We start from the raw sequence: 15,098 nt of genomic DNA, 5'->3' as shown, positions 1-15,098 counted from the left end.
TTTCGCAAAAACTTCTGCGATTTTCGCAAAAACTTCTGCGATTTTCGCCAAAACTTCTGCGATTTTCGCAAAATCTTCTGCGATTTTCGCAAAAACTTCTGCGATTTTCGCAAAAACTTCTGCGACATTCGCAAACACTTCTGCGATTTTCGCAAAAACTTCTGCGATTTTCGCAAAAAACTTCTGCGATTTTTGCAAATATTTCTGCGATTTTTGCAAAAACTTCTGCGATTTTCGCAAAAAGTTTTGCGATTTTCACAAAAATTTCTGCAATTTTCGCAAAAAGTTTTGCGATTTTCGCAAAAACTTCTGCGATTTTCGCAAAAACTTCTGCGATTTTCGCAAAAACTTCTGCGATTTTCGCAAACACTTCTGCGATTTTCGCAAACACTTATGCGATTTTCGCGAAACCTTCTGCGATTTTCGCAAAAACTTCTGCGATTTTCGCAAAAACTTCTGCGATTTTCGCAAGAACTTCTGCGATTTTCGCAAAAACTTCTGCGATTTTCGCAAAACCTTCTGCGATTTTCGCAAAAACTTCTGCGATTTTCGCAAAAACTTCTGCGATTTTCGCAAAAACTTCTGCGATTTTCGCAAACACTTCTGCGATTTTCGCGAAACCTTCTGCGATTTTCGCAAAAACTTCTGCGATTTTCGCAAAAACTTCTGCGATTTTCGCAAGAACTTCTGCGATTTTCGCAACAACTTCTGCGATTTTCTCAAAAAGTTCTGCGATTTTCGCAAAAACTTCTGCGATTTTCGCAAAATCTTCTGCGATTTTCGCAAAATCTTCTGCGATTTTCGCAAAAACTTCTGCGATTTTCGCAAATCTTCTGCGATTTTCGCAAAATCTTCTGCGATTTTCGCAAAAACTTCTGCGATTTTCGCAAACACTTCTGCGATTTTCGCAAAACCTTCTGCGATTTTCGCAAAAACTTCTGCGATTTCGCAAAAACTTCTGCGATTTTCGCAAGAACTTCTGCGATTTTCGCAACAACTTCTGCGATTTTCTCAAAAAGTTCTGCGATTTTCGCAAAATCTTCTGCGATTTTCGCAAAAACTTCTGCGATTTTCGCAAAATCTTCTGCGATTTTCGCAAAATCTTCTGCGATTTTCGCAAAAACTTCTGCGATTTTCGCAAAAAGTTTTGAGATTTTCGCAAAAATTTCTGCGATTTTCGCAACAACTTCTTCGTTTTTCGCAAAAACTTTTGCGATTTTCGCAAAAACTTCTCCGATTCTTCTGCGATTTTCGCAAAAACTTCTGCGATTTTCGCAAACACTTCTGCGATTTTCGCAAAAACTTCTGCGATTTTCGCAAAAAGTTTTGCGATTTTCGCAAAAACTTCTGCGATTTTTGCAAAACCTTCTGCGATTTTCGCAAAAACTTCTGCGATTTTCGCAAAAACTCCTGTGATTTTCGTAAAAACTTCTGCGATTTTTGCAAAAACTTCTGTGATTTTCGCAAAAATTTCTGCTATTTTCGCAAAAACTTTTGCGATTTTCGCAAACACTTTTGCGATTTTCGCAAAAACTTCTGCGATTTTCGCAAAAACTTCTGCGATTTTCGCAAAAATATCTGCAATTTTCGCAAAAAGTTTTGCGATTTTCGCAAAAAGTTTTGCGATTTTCGCAAAAACTCGCCAAAAGTTTTGAAAAAAATTGCTCGCAGAAGTTTTTGCAAAAATTGCAGAAGTTTTTTCGAAAATCGCAGAAGTTTTCGCGAAAATCGCAAAACTTTTGGCGAAAATCGCAGAAGTTTTTGCGAAAAAATTGCAACCGAGAATCGCTGAAATTCTTGCAACAATCGCAAAATTCTTGGTCGCAAAAATCTTGGTCGCAAAAATCTTGGTCGGAAATTATTGGTCGCAAAATTCTTGATAGCAAAAATCCTGTTCGTCCATTTCTTGGTCGCTAAAATTTCTTTAAAAAAATCTTGGTCACTAGTGCCATTTTTATAAACGATCATTAAAATGATGCTCAAATCAACTCAAATGAATTTGTACAGTGTAATAAAGAATATGTTTCATTTTAAATTTCTGATAAACAGTAGAATGAACACGAACAGTAGGCGAAATTTTCCGTGTTGAAGTGAAGAACTATTTATTATATTTTGTCAGTTAATGAAACACATTTCTCTTCTTTTTAACGTTATGTTATACAACCGCTGCATATTACATGAATTAAAGATTAAAACGCTGTCTAAAAAGCTTTTCTAGCGTTGATGCACCGGCTTCTGCAGGTGTTTGTTCTGGTTGTTAATCGCACTTAATGGTACCAATGATAGAAAACTTCCGACGACCGCCGAAACTTTAGCGCCGATACACACCGATGAACGATTTGCAGCGAGGGCAACGGTGTACAGTGTCCCGGCATGAGGTACAGCAGTACGGCAGGCACACGCACGGCCAGCACAAGGCCAAACACAGCAACAGCGCATAGATGTGCGTTTTGGTGTTTGCCTCTTGCTCAGTTTGGGTAACGATCTCGGCGTGACACGATGGGCACACAACCTGCGCCGGTTCGGGACCAGTCGTAGCCGACACGACACGTGTTGGTGGAACGTATGGTGGAGATGGATCTAGAACGCAACGTGTATCGATTACTGTTTTGCATTGAAAGGGAAGATTGTTCACACTTGACACTTTTCCGCCACAAAACTCACCCATCTTATCCAGTGGGACTGACATAGGGTTTTGATGAAAGCAAAATGCTGAATTACAGGAATGAGAGCACTAATCTGCTGGACTGGCGCAGCACAACTGAAACGCTGCAGAAAATTGACGATGCAGCCAGGCACGAATTGTCGTAATACGCTGCTAGAATTCATGCTTTCAAAACATATGCCACACGCCATTCGTGGAGAACAAAACAAAAGGGTCGTCTGTGTAAATGTCTGTAAAGGCGAGAGCGAGAAAAAATCTCGTCATTGTGTCCACAGCCAGAACGAAACCGAAAGAGGAGAAATGGTAAAGTGCTATCGACAGCAGAAAATGATCGCATTCTCATCGATGTTTGCAGCGCGTCCTACCAAAGCCTACAGAAGGGAACGAACGAGTTGATCTTGCACGAAGTAATTTAAATCAGAGTTTGTTTACACCCCAGTATGCTTCATTGTATTATTATAAACGAACGAATAAAGGGTAGCGAGGGTTTTGGGGATACACGCGGCAAGTAGGAAATTATGTTTTTTGTAGTTTTTGTTTAGTGTACTTTCTTTGTGGTACATTCAGAGTACCATTAGCACAATCGATTTCGTTGACAGTTAATTCCTTCGATCGTCACTTTTAAAGTGTTTCGGTTTGTTCAGAATAGTTTGCTAGACTCACGGTGGACCCGGAACGAAGTGATCTCATTCTTCGCTGGAAACGGCCGTCACATCATTGGTTACATTTTGTTGATGTAATATATACATACAAATTATGTATAATAAATTTCTTAAATATTCAATAACTATACTTAAGCAATCAGTGAACAATGATTAGCTGTAAATTGTAAATCTCAGATAGTTTGATGCCACACATTAATGATTATCAAATAGAACACATTCTCAGAGCAAATATAAAATCATAAAAAAAAACATAATTCAAAATATGTTGTACTGAAGGTGTATGAATTATTTTATATGGTTTAAAAATTAGGTAATATAAAAGTCTACTGAAGAACTGCATTCTAAACAGTAAAGAACATAGAAGATGCCATAGCAAAACTGGTTTGAAGAAAAGAAGCGTTTCTTGATCGACTACCGTTGTTTGCATTTTAAACAAAATTGGAGGACTGGTGTAGGAAGACTCCGTAACGTAACGAATACAAACGAATTATTTGAATAGCGTTTATATTTACCGCATGCAGATTAGCAGCCACTCGAATAAAATTTACATGACAAACTTATAAATAAAATGATTTTGGACATATTTCTGGGACTGGTAAATGTAGGTTTTGTAAGTACAACAGAATGCTTTAAATGAAATATATATTTTTTATTGCTTTCAATGATCGTTAAAATGTCTAATTCAAAACGAAAGCAGAATAAGAAAAGGATTTGGTCATCGAATATTAGCGGAGACCTTCTCCGATGCGCTGCAATACGCACGTCTGTCCGTTATCTGTCGAGGAACTAATTAAATAGACAAATATGTACATCGAACAGGCCGTGATAAGATTGGCCACCAAGTCATTGTTCCACAATTGTGAATGTTTGCAACGAAATAATAACGATACTGCGCCCGGGTTTGAGTTTAATGGAATATTCCCTGATTTATTTTACACCATTATCAAATAAATAACACAACATGAGATGTACTATACATCATACATACAACACAGGCAGTAATGAACCTAATAACACAATAGACACTTTTTCTTAACCAAAACGAGAAACAAAGAGCCCAAAGTTTAAGCAAAAGCTCACAGTTTTCACTTCTAGCCTGCCTGGTTGGTGAAGCAAACGCGATGAACGCAGTTGCGCAGTTTGCGTAGCTCAGTGCCGGTGTCGGATGTCCTTCAATGTTTGTACGAGCCAATGAACGTGTTGCATCTTGGGCAGTAGTGATTCGCGTCACGGCACGAGTTGCAGCAGTACGGCAGGCACAGGCAGGGCCAGCAGACGATCCACAGCAGCAGGGCGCAGGCGTGAGTGGACGTCGTCGATTCGTGCTTCACTTTCGTGCGTACCGTTGCATGGCAGGTCGGGCAGGTGATCGTCATTGGGTCGGGGCCAACCTGCGGGTTCGTCACTATGATGGTAGCTGCGAAGGGGTGTAGTGGGAGAAGCGAGGGAGGCATGTAAACAATGCCAGCCGGTAAATGGATGCGGCTAGAAAAAGCTCGACGCGCTGGTGGTCGACGCGGTACTTACTCATTGCGGTGCTTGCGTTGTTCACTTGGCTGTGTCTGTACCACTACTAGGTCGTTTGGGCCGTAAACAACGGCTGTTATATTGAGCGGAGGGAGTTAACGTAGGTTGGTGCTGTTATCTCCCATGAGGCGCTGTACTCTCTAACATAGCTTCGCAAAAACACTCATTTTGTTCATTCTGTAATATTTTAATGCTGCTTAAATGTATAATACCAATTATGAGGAAATGACTCTTATAGTATAAAAGCTACGACGACATTTTGTCAAAACATTTCTTTGAAATAAAAAAAACGGTAAATTTCAATTGTTTCTTTAACTATCATAATAAGGAAAATACATAAACAAAAATAATGTTTTTCAGTTGTTTGTTATTCCCAACCATTCTTAACAATCGTACAACCGAATTGGTGTGATGATCATCTCACGCACACACAACGCACACCGGCTTTACTACAGCCTTACAGATGCTGGTGATTCATCTCTCCACGGTTGAAATAAGATAGTTCACACGACGATAAGCGCTATCAAAATACGGAGCGTACGGAGTGTGTTCCATTCAATGTTATACAACGATTTGTTGAATTATTTCTGTACGCGTGTTCGCGTGCTCATAGTAAATTGTGCCATTACTCACAACGCATCCGGCGATGAATCATGCTCGCTCGGTTTAGAACGAGCGTTTAATGTTTATTTTTGGGCGTATTGTTGATAGAACAGGCTTTTGGGGGTCCATGCAAGAGGTATGTGCTGGAATTTTGACATGTCCTTCAGCGAAGGAATATCGACAAAATGATAACAAGTGTGAGGAACACTGTAATTGATTACGATTCGCTCCAATTAATTTTTAATAAAATTGTATGAGTGAGATGCCTTTCCTAATTGAATTTGATTCATTTCAATGTTTTTTAGGAATACTTATTTTGAGAATTAATTTAAGCAGCCTAATAAATTAATATGCTTCTAATTTTAATCTCAGTATTCTATAAGCTTTCGAAGTGCCTTGGATGCAACTCAACAGTAGAATAATCGATGACTGTGAATGCAATTCCTGGAAAAAAAACACATTCTTGCTCTAAATTTATTGAGATCTTGTCACATTGAAATGCAGCAGAATACAAATGGTTAGCATTACCTTTAATGTCAACAGTTCGGTCCCAGCGTTAGCATGTAACCGAGCGTGTTATAGTGGTAGTAGTAGTAGTAGTAGGCGAATCTGCATGTGCACACGCGAAAGCTGTATAGAGCGCCTTAATTGAGCCGGTAAAACAGTTGCACTGGGGTAGCTCCCTTAACCATCACCCTCGCTCCCTCGCAACACCAGCTAGTAATATCATTTTCAGTAGCTTTACAGCAACAAACACTCACACCTGCAACACACGTTATATGTATTAGAATGCGTGCCTTTGGCACGGCAAATCAATGAATCATTTGCCCCACCACACCGTTGTGCAGAGCAAATACGCGGGACCCAGCCGCCCAGTTTCAAAGTGTTTTTGGGGGTGCCCCCTCCCGGCAAAAAAAGCTCACCGGAACATGCAATCTTATCATTCTTATCGAAAGGGGAAGGTGATTATTCCGTCACCCGTCCCCTCTCGTGCCTCGCCCAAGCAGCCTCAAAGGCCACAAAGCTGGTACATAATTTAGTACGACAAGTGCGACAATACAGCTTGGTGGCAGGTTTCTACCCCCATCGTGTATCGAGCCGCCGTCAGTGTGCCATTCCATTTCATTTGTGGCAGTTGAGGTGTCAGTGGAGCTGTCCAGACGCGATACTACTACTCCAGGGCAGTGATTCAGCCAGCGAGGTGAACTTCTGCTTCGATTGAGTGCGTGCATTTTCGTGGGAAAGCTACAACATAATGGGTAAGTGAAGGAATAGTGCCCTGCTCTGCTCTTTCTGCCCTTGACTAACGTCCGTTCCAACAACGATCCGTAAGACGGAACGGGTACGACCGATCCACCGTCGTACGATCAGATCAGCTCCCGTCCCGTGCCGGCTGCCTATCCCCACCAGCAAGCGCCAACGGTCGAACCGTTCAAATCCGCTAACTTGCACACCCAGGAACCGCCATCGTTGCGTAAGTTCCGTACCATCATCCCTTCTCCCTTTGGTACCGGTGACGTCAATCGTGTGTGTGTGTGTGTGTGTGCGGTGGTGTACGTATGTGTGTATTTGTGCATAGTTTGATGTCAGCTTTGAAGAGTTACCCCTAACTCCTGGATCTGGCCCGTGCAACCTGTCTGGGATGGGATGGCATGGCAGGGATGTGCAGATCTGGTCACAGACCTGTCGGTCTAGCGTTGTTACTTCTGTACTCTTTTTTCGGGCAGTAGTTTGCTGGATCCACTTTAACTTACTTTATTTATTATCTCTTTCCTCTTCGCTTCCTAAATACAACAGAGACCACCGTGATCGTTACCAGCCCGAATGTTGGCCCCGATCCGACCACCATCATCTGTCCGTCCTGCCGGGCGACGGTGGTAACGAGGCTGGAGTACGAAACGACCACCAAGACGCATCTGTGTGCCGGGCTGCTGTGCCTGTTCCTGTGCTGGCCGTGCGCCTTCGTGCCGTACTGCTCCACGTCCTGCCGGGATGCGAACCATTACTGCCCGAACTGTGGTTCGTTCATTGGCACGTATCGGAAGTAGAGTGCAAGGACGACAACCCGGCTATCGATTCATTGTTCTAGTACTAGTACGTGTCTAAAAAAACTGTCTACATTCTGCTACTGCTAGTGTTTATGTGTGCGTGTGTATGAGTGTGTTTAGTAAATGGTCAGCTTCTTATCAGCAATCGTGAATCGTGTGGAGAGTTAGAGTCAATGGAACGCGCGAAACCAAATCGACATTGCGACACCGTTTGGCAGATAAGATAGGGAGCCGTTTATCGACGAGTCGCAGGACGCTTTGCTGCCCAGTGCTGGCCCCGAAATACAAGTTTTCGTTACTTCGCCCCACAAGCTGCGATTGTGAGTGCAGAAATCGGCAATTGAGCGATGGCGTGGTCCTCGTTAGGGCGATATTGATTTAGCTATATTAACACATATTAATCACAAAATAAAAATCATTATAATTGCTTTTAATCGTTCGAATGTACTAGCGAGTTACTATTTTGTACTAATAAAAATAATCAAAAAAAATTAACACTGAACTACTTACCATAACAATATTAAACCATAACATAACACAAAATGAAGCGGTCGTACGCTTCAAACATACCGTCGTGCTTACCCGAAAGGATGTTCAGTCCGCCACATCTGGTAGCAATAAACGAAGCGATCCTATTTCATTGGCCTTACATGTTTTGACCAAAGTGTCATGCAATCGAAAGCACCGTTTTTCGGTTGAGCCATGTGGTTTAAGTAAAATAATTAACATTTGTTATTTGTATCCATGCTTCAGGGTGGTAGAATTTTGCTTTTGTTTTTGGAAAGCGTACGTACGAACAGACATAACGAAGAAAGTTGATAACAAAAGCGGAACAATCGGTATAACCGGGTAGCTTGCACACATATGCGCAACATTTGTAAGGTTCTGTCGGTTACGTCGCTTCGGCGCAAGCAGAATGATCAGAGAGCACAGCTGATCACCGCAGGCAACGATATCGCAGTGTTTGAAGAACGGTTTGAAGAAGGCAACGTATGAATTTCATTTAATTTTACTAATAAATTTGAAATTTTGGTGAATAAACAGAGTATTTATTTATTGTTTTATTTCCCATTGAAGTATGTTAGTCATCGACAGTTTTGTTAAACGTAATTTGTCGCTGGGAATTTCAAGAATTTTGTGTATCTATTTTCATTGAAATTCCACTGTCCACTCATGAGCGACAAATGTTTCTCGTCGAACGAGTTCGCCGGTACGGCTGAATTTGAAATATGAAACAGTTAAATAAAATAAAACCAGATGGCACTACAAACTCATTCGGCCGTATCGGGGTGGACAGGATTGTACCACTAGATTGGGCAGAACAAAACCGAGACGGTTTTCTAATTTTTGATCAAAGAGGGCAAAAAATGAAATGAATGAAAATGAGCGTCGCGGCGAACGTTCCCGGGAACGAACGACCACCCCGATACGGCCGATTATAAGAATAGCAAAAACTAAACAAACTAAGCAGCAAGTAATTTGATCAATTACTCATTTAGTTATTATTAAATAATTATGTTTCTTCTTTTTTCGTTGGCACGCTTACGAGCACTTGTTTCATGTTATAAGCAGATTTCCAATCATTCAGCCGCAGCAAACTCGTTCGTTCCTGGGAACGTTCGCCGCGACGCTCATTTTCACTCATTTCATAGCCCTCTAGATCAAAAATTAGAAAACAGTATAGATTTTGTACTGGCCAACCTAGAAGTACAACCCTGTCCACTCATGAGCGACGAATGTTTCTCGTCGAACGAGTTCGCCGGTACGGCTGATTATCCAGGATAACCGGAATATGGCTACTTCGATGCCATCAGACTGCGGTTATACCAAACACGCAACTATTTTGTTGATCAAGGCTTGAGGTTTAGCTTGATCAAGAAATTGTTAGTAAGCGTATAAAATCCCAATTCAATCATCAGTCTTGCCGCTTTTCGCTTTTGTTGCGTGTCTGAACCTCAATTCCAGGTTAAAAGCGTAAAACTTATGTATGTTCTAAAAAATGATTTAATTCAAAACAGTTCAGTTAGTTTTGCTAAAACTAATAATGAAAATAAAAAAATCACCCATTTCTTAAACTAATATTACGTTTGATTGTACATCAGCTGTAAAAATTACCGCAACCGTTCGCTCATCCATTAGCTTCTATTAGAGGTGAATTCATAATGAGTACGTGCCATAAGCCACCGGTTGAAGTGTTGATAATGTAAATACATTTATTATGCAATTTTCAGCGTACGACGAAATCAACAACAATGTTCAATACATAATAATAATAATAATAAAAGTAATAACAGTCGTCTTGACAAAGCTATCGTTTTCACTGTTCACATACTCTCTTCTCTCTTTCTCTTTTGCGGTCCTTATCCTACCTACTTCTTACAAATATGCTTTCTGTTGCAGGCACTTTCTTTTTTCTCCTAAATTTTTTTACCGTCTTCCCGCATATTCCCTCTTCCTTCACGCATTTCACAGCAGCTTCCCTGCCGTTTTGCGTCCCATGCTGAACGACGGGTTTAAGAAACAAAAGGGGTGGGAATGATCATTACATCACAATAGTCTCGCACACACACACACGTACATGTTGTGGATTATCATAATAATAATAATAATTTTTGGTGACCATGGGCAACACGTAGCAGACGGTGCGCGCATCTTGAACGAGGGTGGTGATCGGTCTGACTGGCGGTGTGTGTGTGTGTGTATATCTTCACATGGTCGGTAAGGTTAGGGACTACGCCTTAGCCACGGTATGTGCCAATGTACGCCCCACAGTTCGGGCAGTAGTGGTTGGCGTTCTTGCACGAATCGATCACGTACGGGATCCAGAAGCATGGCCAACAGCTGAAAAAGGAAAGCAAATATTATAAATTTGTTTTATTTTTATAATGTTTTTAAATATTTCTATACTTTATCTACATCTCATGTGTACACTTTGGCATTGTTTTTCAAGCATTTTTATATCATTATAAGAAAATTACTCATTACTTTCAATTGTAAAACACATGCAAACTAATAAATATAATAAGTGCTTAGGAAGGTCATGAGTCATTTCTGCTACTTCTAATAAATCATTTTAATAGAAATAACAAAAATCACTCTTCTAACAAGCAGATGCAATTCTTTTTCGGCACTTTTTCAGGGACCACCATCATGCTTATTGATGGGGAAAACGGAAAAATAAACAGTCCTCAGGATTGGATTAATTTAGCTTCATCGATAATGTGGTTCGCCCTGTCAACGGGTGGTAGACTCCATTTTCTGCCCCTTCTTCTTCTTCTTCCTCCCGACCATTCATCATGTACTCCCGCGCCGTCCATCAATCAAACCTCACACACAACAATAACGATGGTGCGCGCAAATGGTGCAATATGAGCGATTGGAAACGATTGGGGGCTCTAATGAGGCTTTCTTAACAGTTTTTTTTTCTTCACCCTATCCCACCCCACCCCACCTGTTGGCATCGGTAATGGTATTTTGTTTGGTCGGTGCGATGGGGTAGTAAAATGGGGAATTTGTTATCTTTCCGTTGGTAAGTTGAGGCGGCCGACGCGTGGTAACAAATAGCGGTGGTGGAACAAATGCGAAGAGCATTTCTGCCGTTGTTTGAATCTCTAACTGACCTCTAAAGTCGAGCGTTGTCACATACCTTAATTTGCTACCAAAAGGGGGCCACCCGGGGCCGGGTAAAAAGTAGTGAAAACGAGGGGAGCTTTTGCAAACAAGATAAGATAACAACAGACTGTTCGCGTTGATGGTTAACGTTGAAGTAAGCGTTAGAAAGATTCGTCGAAAAATACGTTTCATTACGATTTATTTTACAGCGTACTTCCCCAACAATCGGAAACGTGACAATGAAAATATAGTGAAAAGAAGGAGAAAAAAACGCTTAAAATGAACATTTAACTGCTCACCGAGCAATTTCTGGTGTGCTGTTTGACAAAACCGACGAACACTTGAACGAGTTGCTTGCTATACCTGCGGCTACACAGCTAACAACCTCGTGAATGTGCAATATGCAACACTTGACTGAGTGTGTTTGTATGCAGGAAGATAACAGGAAACTAGTGTGTGCCGCCACCCTTTTTCTAACCTCGAGTGCTTTGAGAGCACTTTATTTATCTTGGTTCAACAGTTGCGCGCTGCATGAACTCATTTCTGGTGGGGGATTTCGACGCCGCCGATGGCCGCAAATATTTGCCATTTGGACACTTCTGGTGGGTTCTGGTGGTGCTGTGACTGCTTTGCTTAAATAATAACAAGCACGATAATATACCAGTACGGGCATCGAAATTGTATAGAATTAGATACAAACTCGAACAAACAGATCGAAGAGAGAATTTGACTCTTTCCGATCGTCGTGGCTCAAAATTATGCAAACCCATTACCTCCAGCTATACAACTATCTCCTAAAACACAAAACCGGATTTCATCTTCCGATGTCGTCGTTCCGTCTGCCAGACAAGACACCTGTAGCCAGTCATAAGTGTGTGACCAACAAACCGACAAAAAAGAAGTGTCTCCCTTTCCAAACGTGAACGAACGTGAGAAGCAGACTGGCAGAACCATGTCCAATGTTCGCACGATCACAGTTGATTCTTAATGTTGTGTGCGGTGCGGTGTTCTTCTTGTTCTTCGATCACTCCCTCCCCCTCCGTAGCAACATTCTTCTCCCTTAAGATCCGGTTCGACTTAAGGTGTTAGCCGAAGGCGAAACTGAACCAGACAGCTCGGACGTAGCGGCTTAAGCTTGCTCAAGAACGGGCTAGTTCAACGACACAGCCAGCGGTAAAAGATCGTTCGAAGATCAATGTTGGGATATTGGGGGAATGCTTTGTAGCAGAAATAAGTAAGCTATGGAAGCCTCTATCTTACTAGATTTTGATGTTATCAGAGTTCCAGGAAATTGTTAGTATCTTACAGACCCTTATCTTACGATGGGTACAATTGCTCAAAGCCGTATTGCTTACTTCCAGCGCAGATTACTCCAACGGGGGGATCATAAAACTATAAGCCCCAACCCACGGTCATTTGTCATGCCCCTTCACTCGAAACTTACATGAACAAACAGAGCAAACCGGCCGCGATGTGCGTTTTGGTCGAGGTTTCATAGTCCAGCCGGGTGATCACGTGCTTGGTACAGGAGGGACACACCATCGAGGCCGGATCGGGCCCTACCTGAGGTCGCGTTACGACTGTGTTTTTTTTTTTGGGAAGGGGGAAAGAACCATATTGTGTTATTATAAAGAGTTGTTGAGTTGACCGTCGAGACCACCGTGTGTGTCGTCGTCTACCTTGAACATAAGTCGTCGCTGCAGTCTGTGCCGGTGGGATTACGTTCGAGTTGGCATCGTACGGTGGCGGCGGTGGTGGATGCGCATAGTTTGGTGCGTTGGTCGTGGCATGCGGATAGCCACCACCGGCCGTTGCTGCCGGCACCTGGCCCGGGTAGGGCGGTGATTGGGCAGGGTACGGTAGTTGGTTTAGCGGCTGCGTTTGAAACCCTTCCGGGCCGGATCCCTTACCACCGGGGTTCATTTTGGAGAGTGTGTGTTTTGAGTGGTTATTCAACTGGTGTAACTTTTTAAACTGGAAAACATAACGAACAGACACGATAAGAATATGGTCACAAATAAAAGGAAAAGTTCAACTTAAAAGTACACTTCCACGGTACGAGTCACAATCAGAATTAAAGGAGCAACTGAGACACTAAAATTAAGCGGAAAACAGCTTCAAATCACAACTGGCACCCAGCAACGACCGATACACACACACACAAGCACACTCTCGGGCACTTTCACTCCGTTTTCCGTTTGCAAAACTCGATCGTGCGATCGTGCTGATCTTCTCGCCGCCTCGCGACCACGGGATCACTCACCGGGGGCACCGGTTTCTGTGCGATCACTTTCCCTTTTCGTTTCAGGTTTTCTGCACCCATTCCTGGCCCACATTCTACAACCTGGCACAAGTCTGCAAGTCCGCAAAAGGTGGTACCAGCTTCAACGACAAACCGTACCTGTTTTTGTTATCTGATCCTCGCCTTGCAATTGCACTCTGTGGCAAACTGTTTGTGCGATGTTTTTGATTATTTCGATTTCCTGTTCCTCTTCCAGCGACGCACACAACACGGGGCGGGATGCGTGTTGCGCGTACGAAAGTTCGTTGCTCACTGAGCAGCCGCGATAAAGCCGTCCGCCGTCAGCCGGTACCTGATGATGATGATGGCGGTGGCTCGCTGTTGTGTGTATGTGTGTATGGTCAATTCTAACAATGTGGTAGTTTTATGCTCCACCATGCGACATCGGCTGCTGGTCGCTCAGCTTGGGGGGGGCTCGGAAGTCGTATGGAAACCCCTTGCCGTTTTTTGTTTGTTCAGTTTGGTTCCTGTTGCTGGTGCAGTGCGAAGAAACCGTTGATCTAATTTTGAAGTAATCATCTTCATAGGAATGTTACACTTTGATGTGGAAGTTCACTCATTTGATCAGAGTTCTGAATCAGCCGTTTTTCTTTTCTTAATTCAAGTCGGACCAAAAAATATTCAATTTTAGATCAATGACATTGATAATTCATTCAGACGTTGCGTGGCTGTTTGGAGTTTTGCATAAATCAAGAATTGATATTGGTTTCTAGAAATTAACCGAAACGGCTTCCAATGTTTTGATTGTGAGCAGCAGACATAAAACTAATCGAAAACAGGATGCTTTTTTGCTGGCCAAGAATCGTCTCAAAATTGTCCCACATTGCGTAATGCGTCGCAGACAATGGACGGGCAAACGGGCATACACATTTTAAAAACTAATTCACTAATGCCACACCACACATTGCTGTATTCAAATTCCATCATCATCATCATCATCATATCAGCTACTGCCTGGTGGTGGTGTAAGCGGGACGTCTGCATGACTCAAGCGCAAGCACAACCATTACTCACCTATTATCTGTTACCAATTGTAAAACAAAAAAAGAAGAAATGAAAATACAAGTAAAACACATTTCACAATGAAACAATGCAATGGCTGCCAAGTGGTGTGATAAAAGGGTTTCAGTGTGATAGCCGCACTTCAAGTTGCGGATGACGCTATTAGAGTACCTGTTGGCGTGGATCTAATCAATACTGGTGGGACCCCTCTTGTGGTGTCATTTCGATATGATGGTTGTCCCCTTTTCTTTCCGATCCGGGACTTTTTGGCACGTGTGCGTGTGTGAGTGTGGCGGAAGAAGGGAAGAGAAAATGGTGGGTACGTGGTGGTGACGTTCACCAGGGTGGAGCTTTTCACACATCAAACCTCACCTAGGCTCTTGCCTAGCCCGTTGCCATCCGTTTGGTAATTGGGGCTGCGAAGGTTTCGTGTTAATGTGCGGTGCAAGCTTTGCCTGTTCCCGTACACCTATGATTTGGCGATCGTATCGCAGCGCCCTGTATCCGAATGCAGTGTACAGTTTGTATGTTTGTTGTGATTTTAGTTGATGGTTGATGGTGAAGTCACGCACGACGCGGTCAAGGTGGATGATGTGAGTGGGGGTTTTGTTTTTGGAGTACTGCAGCATTAAACACGCAATGCATGTTTGTTTGATACTTCATTTACATGCATA

The 15,098-nt window shown here is 42.5% G+C and overlaps 4 protein-coding genes across 4 annotated transcripts; 1 reads left to right on the top strand and 3 right to left on the bottom strand.

The window, feature by feature from the left end:
* Window positions 1–2,078: 2,078 nt before the first annotated feature.
* On the bottom strand, window positions 2,079–2,962 carry LOC121596508 (lipopolysaccharide-induced tumor necrosis factor-alpha factor homolog). Its single transcript, XM_041921538.1, has 2 exons — window positions 2,665–2,962; window positions 2,079–2,580 (listed from the first exon to the last, which is right to left on the bottom strand). The coding sequence occupies exons 1-2, from the start codon at window positions 2,687–2,689 to the stop codon at window positions 2,312–2,314; spliced, it is 294 nt and encodes a 97-aa protein (XP_041777472.1). The 5' UTR covers window positions 2,690–2,962; the 3' UTR covers window positions 2,079–2,311.
* A 1,268-nt stretch (window positions 2,963–4,230) lies between these two features.
* On the bottom strand, window positions 4,231–4,969 carry LOC121596264 (lipopolysaccharide-induced tumor necrosis factor-alpha factor homolog). Its single transcript, XM_041921052.1, has 2 exons — window positions 4,858–4,969; window positions 4,231–4,747 (listed from the first exon to the last, which is right to left on the bottom strand). Exons 1-2 carry the CDS (start codon window positions 4,859–4,861, stop codon window positions 4,503–4,505), a joined length of 249 nt encoding a protein of 82 aa, XP_041776986.1. The 5' UTR covers window positions 4,862–4,969; the 3' UTR covers window positions 4,231–4,502.
* A 1,521-nt stretch (window positions 4,970–6,490) lies between these two features.
* Window positions 6,491–7,942, top strand: LOC121596263 (lipopolysaccharide-induced tumor necrosis factor-alpha factor homolog). Its single transcript, XM_041921051.1, has 3 exons — window positions 6,491–6,719; window positions 6,794–6,934; window positions 7,258–7,942. Exons 1-3 carry the CDS (start codon window positions 6,716–6,718, stop codon window positions 7,506–7,508), a joined length of 396 nt encoding a protein of 131 aa, XP_041776985.1. The 5' UTR covers window positions 6,491–6,715; the 3' UTR covers window positions 7,509–7,942.
* Window positions 7,943–9,695: 1,753 nt separating this feature from the next.
* LOC121596262 (lipopolysaccharide-induced tumor necrosis factor-alpha factor homolog) lies at window positions 9,696–13,694 on the bottom strand. Its single transcript, XM_041921050.1, has 4 exons — window positions 13,522–13,694; window positions 12,800–13,094; window positions 12,565–12,700; window positions 9,696–10,349 (listed from the first exon to the last, which is right to left on the bottom strand). Exons 2-4 carry the CDS (start codon window positions 13,041–13,043, stop codon window positions 10,247–10,249), a joined length of 483 nt encoding a protein of 160 aa, XP_041776984.1. The 5' UTR covers window positions 13,044–13,094; window positions 13,522–13,694; the 3' UTR covers window positions 9,696–10,246.
* Between the last annotated feature and the right edge of the window lie 1,404 nt (window positions 13,695–15,098).

The sequence above is a fragment of the Anopheles merus genome, chromosome 3R (genome assembly GCF_017562075.2).
Source record: "Anopheles merus strain MAF chromosome 3R, AmerM5.1, whole genome shotgun sequence".
In the NCBI taxonomy this organism is placed as follows: Eukaryota; Metazoa; Arthropoda; class Insecta; order Diptera; family Culicidae; genus Anopheles; species Anopheles merus.
This window is presented reverse-complemented; position numbering and strand designations above follow the sequence as displayed.

What these genes read in the sequence shown, in the direction of transcription:
- LOC121596508 (XM_041921538.1), bottom strand. Translation starts at nt 2,689, where the DNA reads ATGTCAGTCCCACTGGATAAGATGG. An exon ending in AGTCCCACTGGATAAGATGG is followed by an intron (nt 2,581 to 2,664) that starts GTGAGTTTTGTG and finishes GTTGCGTTCTAG; the next exon opens with ATCCATCTCCACCATACGTT.
- LOC121596263 (XM_041921051.1), top strand. An exon ending in CCAGGAACCGCCATCGTTGC is followed by an intron (nt 6,935 to 7,257) that starts GTAAGTTCCGTA and finishes TAAATACAACAG; the next exon opens with AGACCACCGTGATCGTTACC.
- LOC121596262 (XM_041921050.1), bottom strand. Translation starts at nt 13,043, where the DNA reads ATGAACCCCGGTGGTAAGGGATCCGGCCCGGAAGGGTTTCAAACGCAG. An exon ending in AGCGACGACTTATGTTCAAG is followed by an intron (nt 12,701 to 12,799) that starts GTAGACGACGAC and finishes AAAAAAACACAG; the next exon opens with TCGTAACGCGACCTCAGGTA. An exon ending in GGTTTGCTCTGTTTGTTCAT is followed by an intron (nt 10,350 to 12,564) that starts GTAAGTTTCGAG and finishes TTCCTTTTTCAG; the next exon opens with CTGTTGGCCATGCTTCTGGA.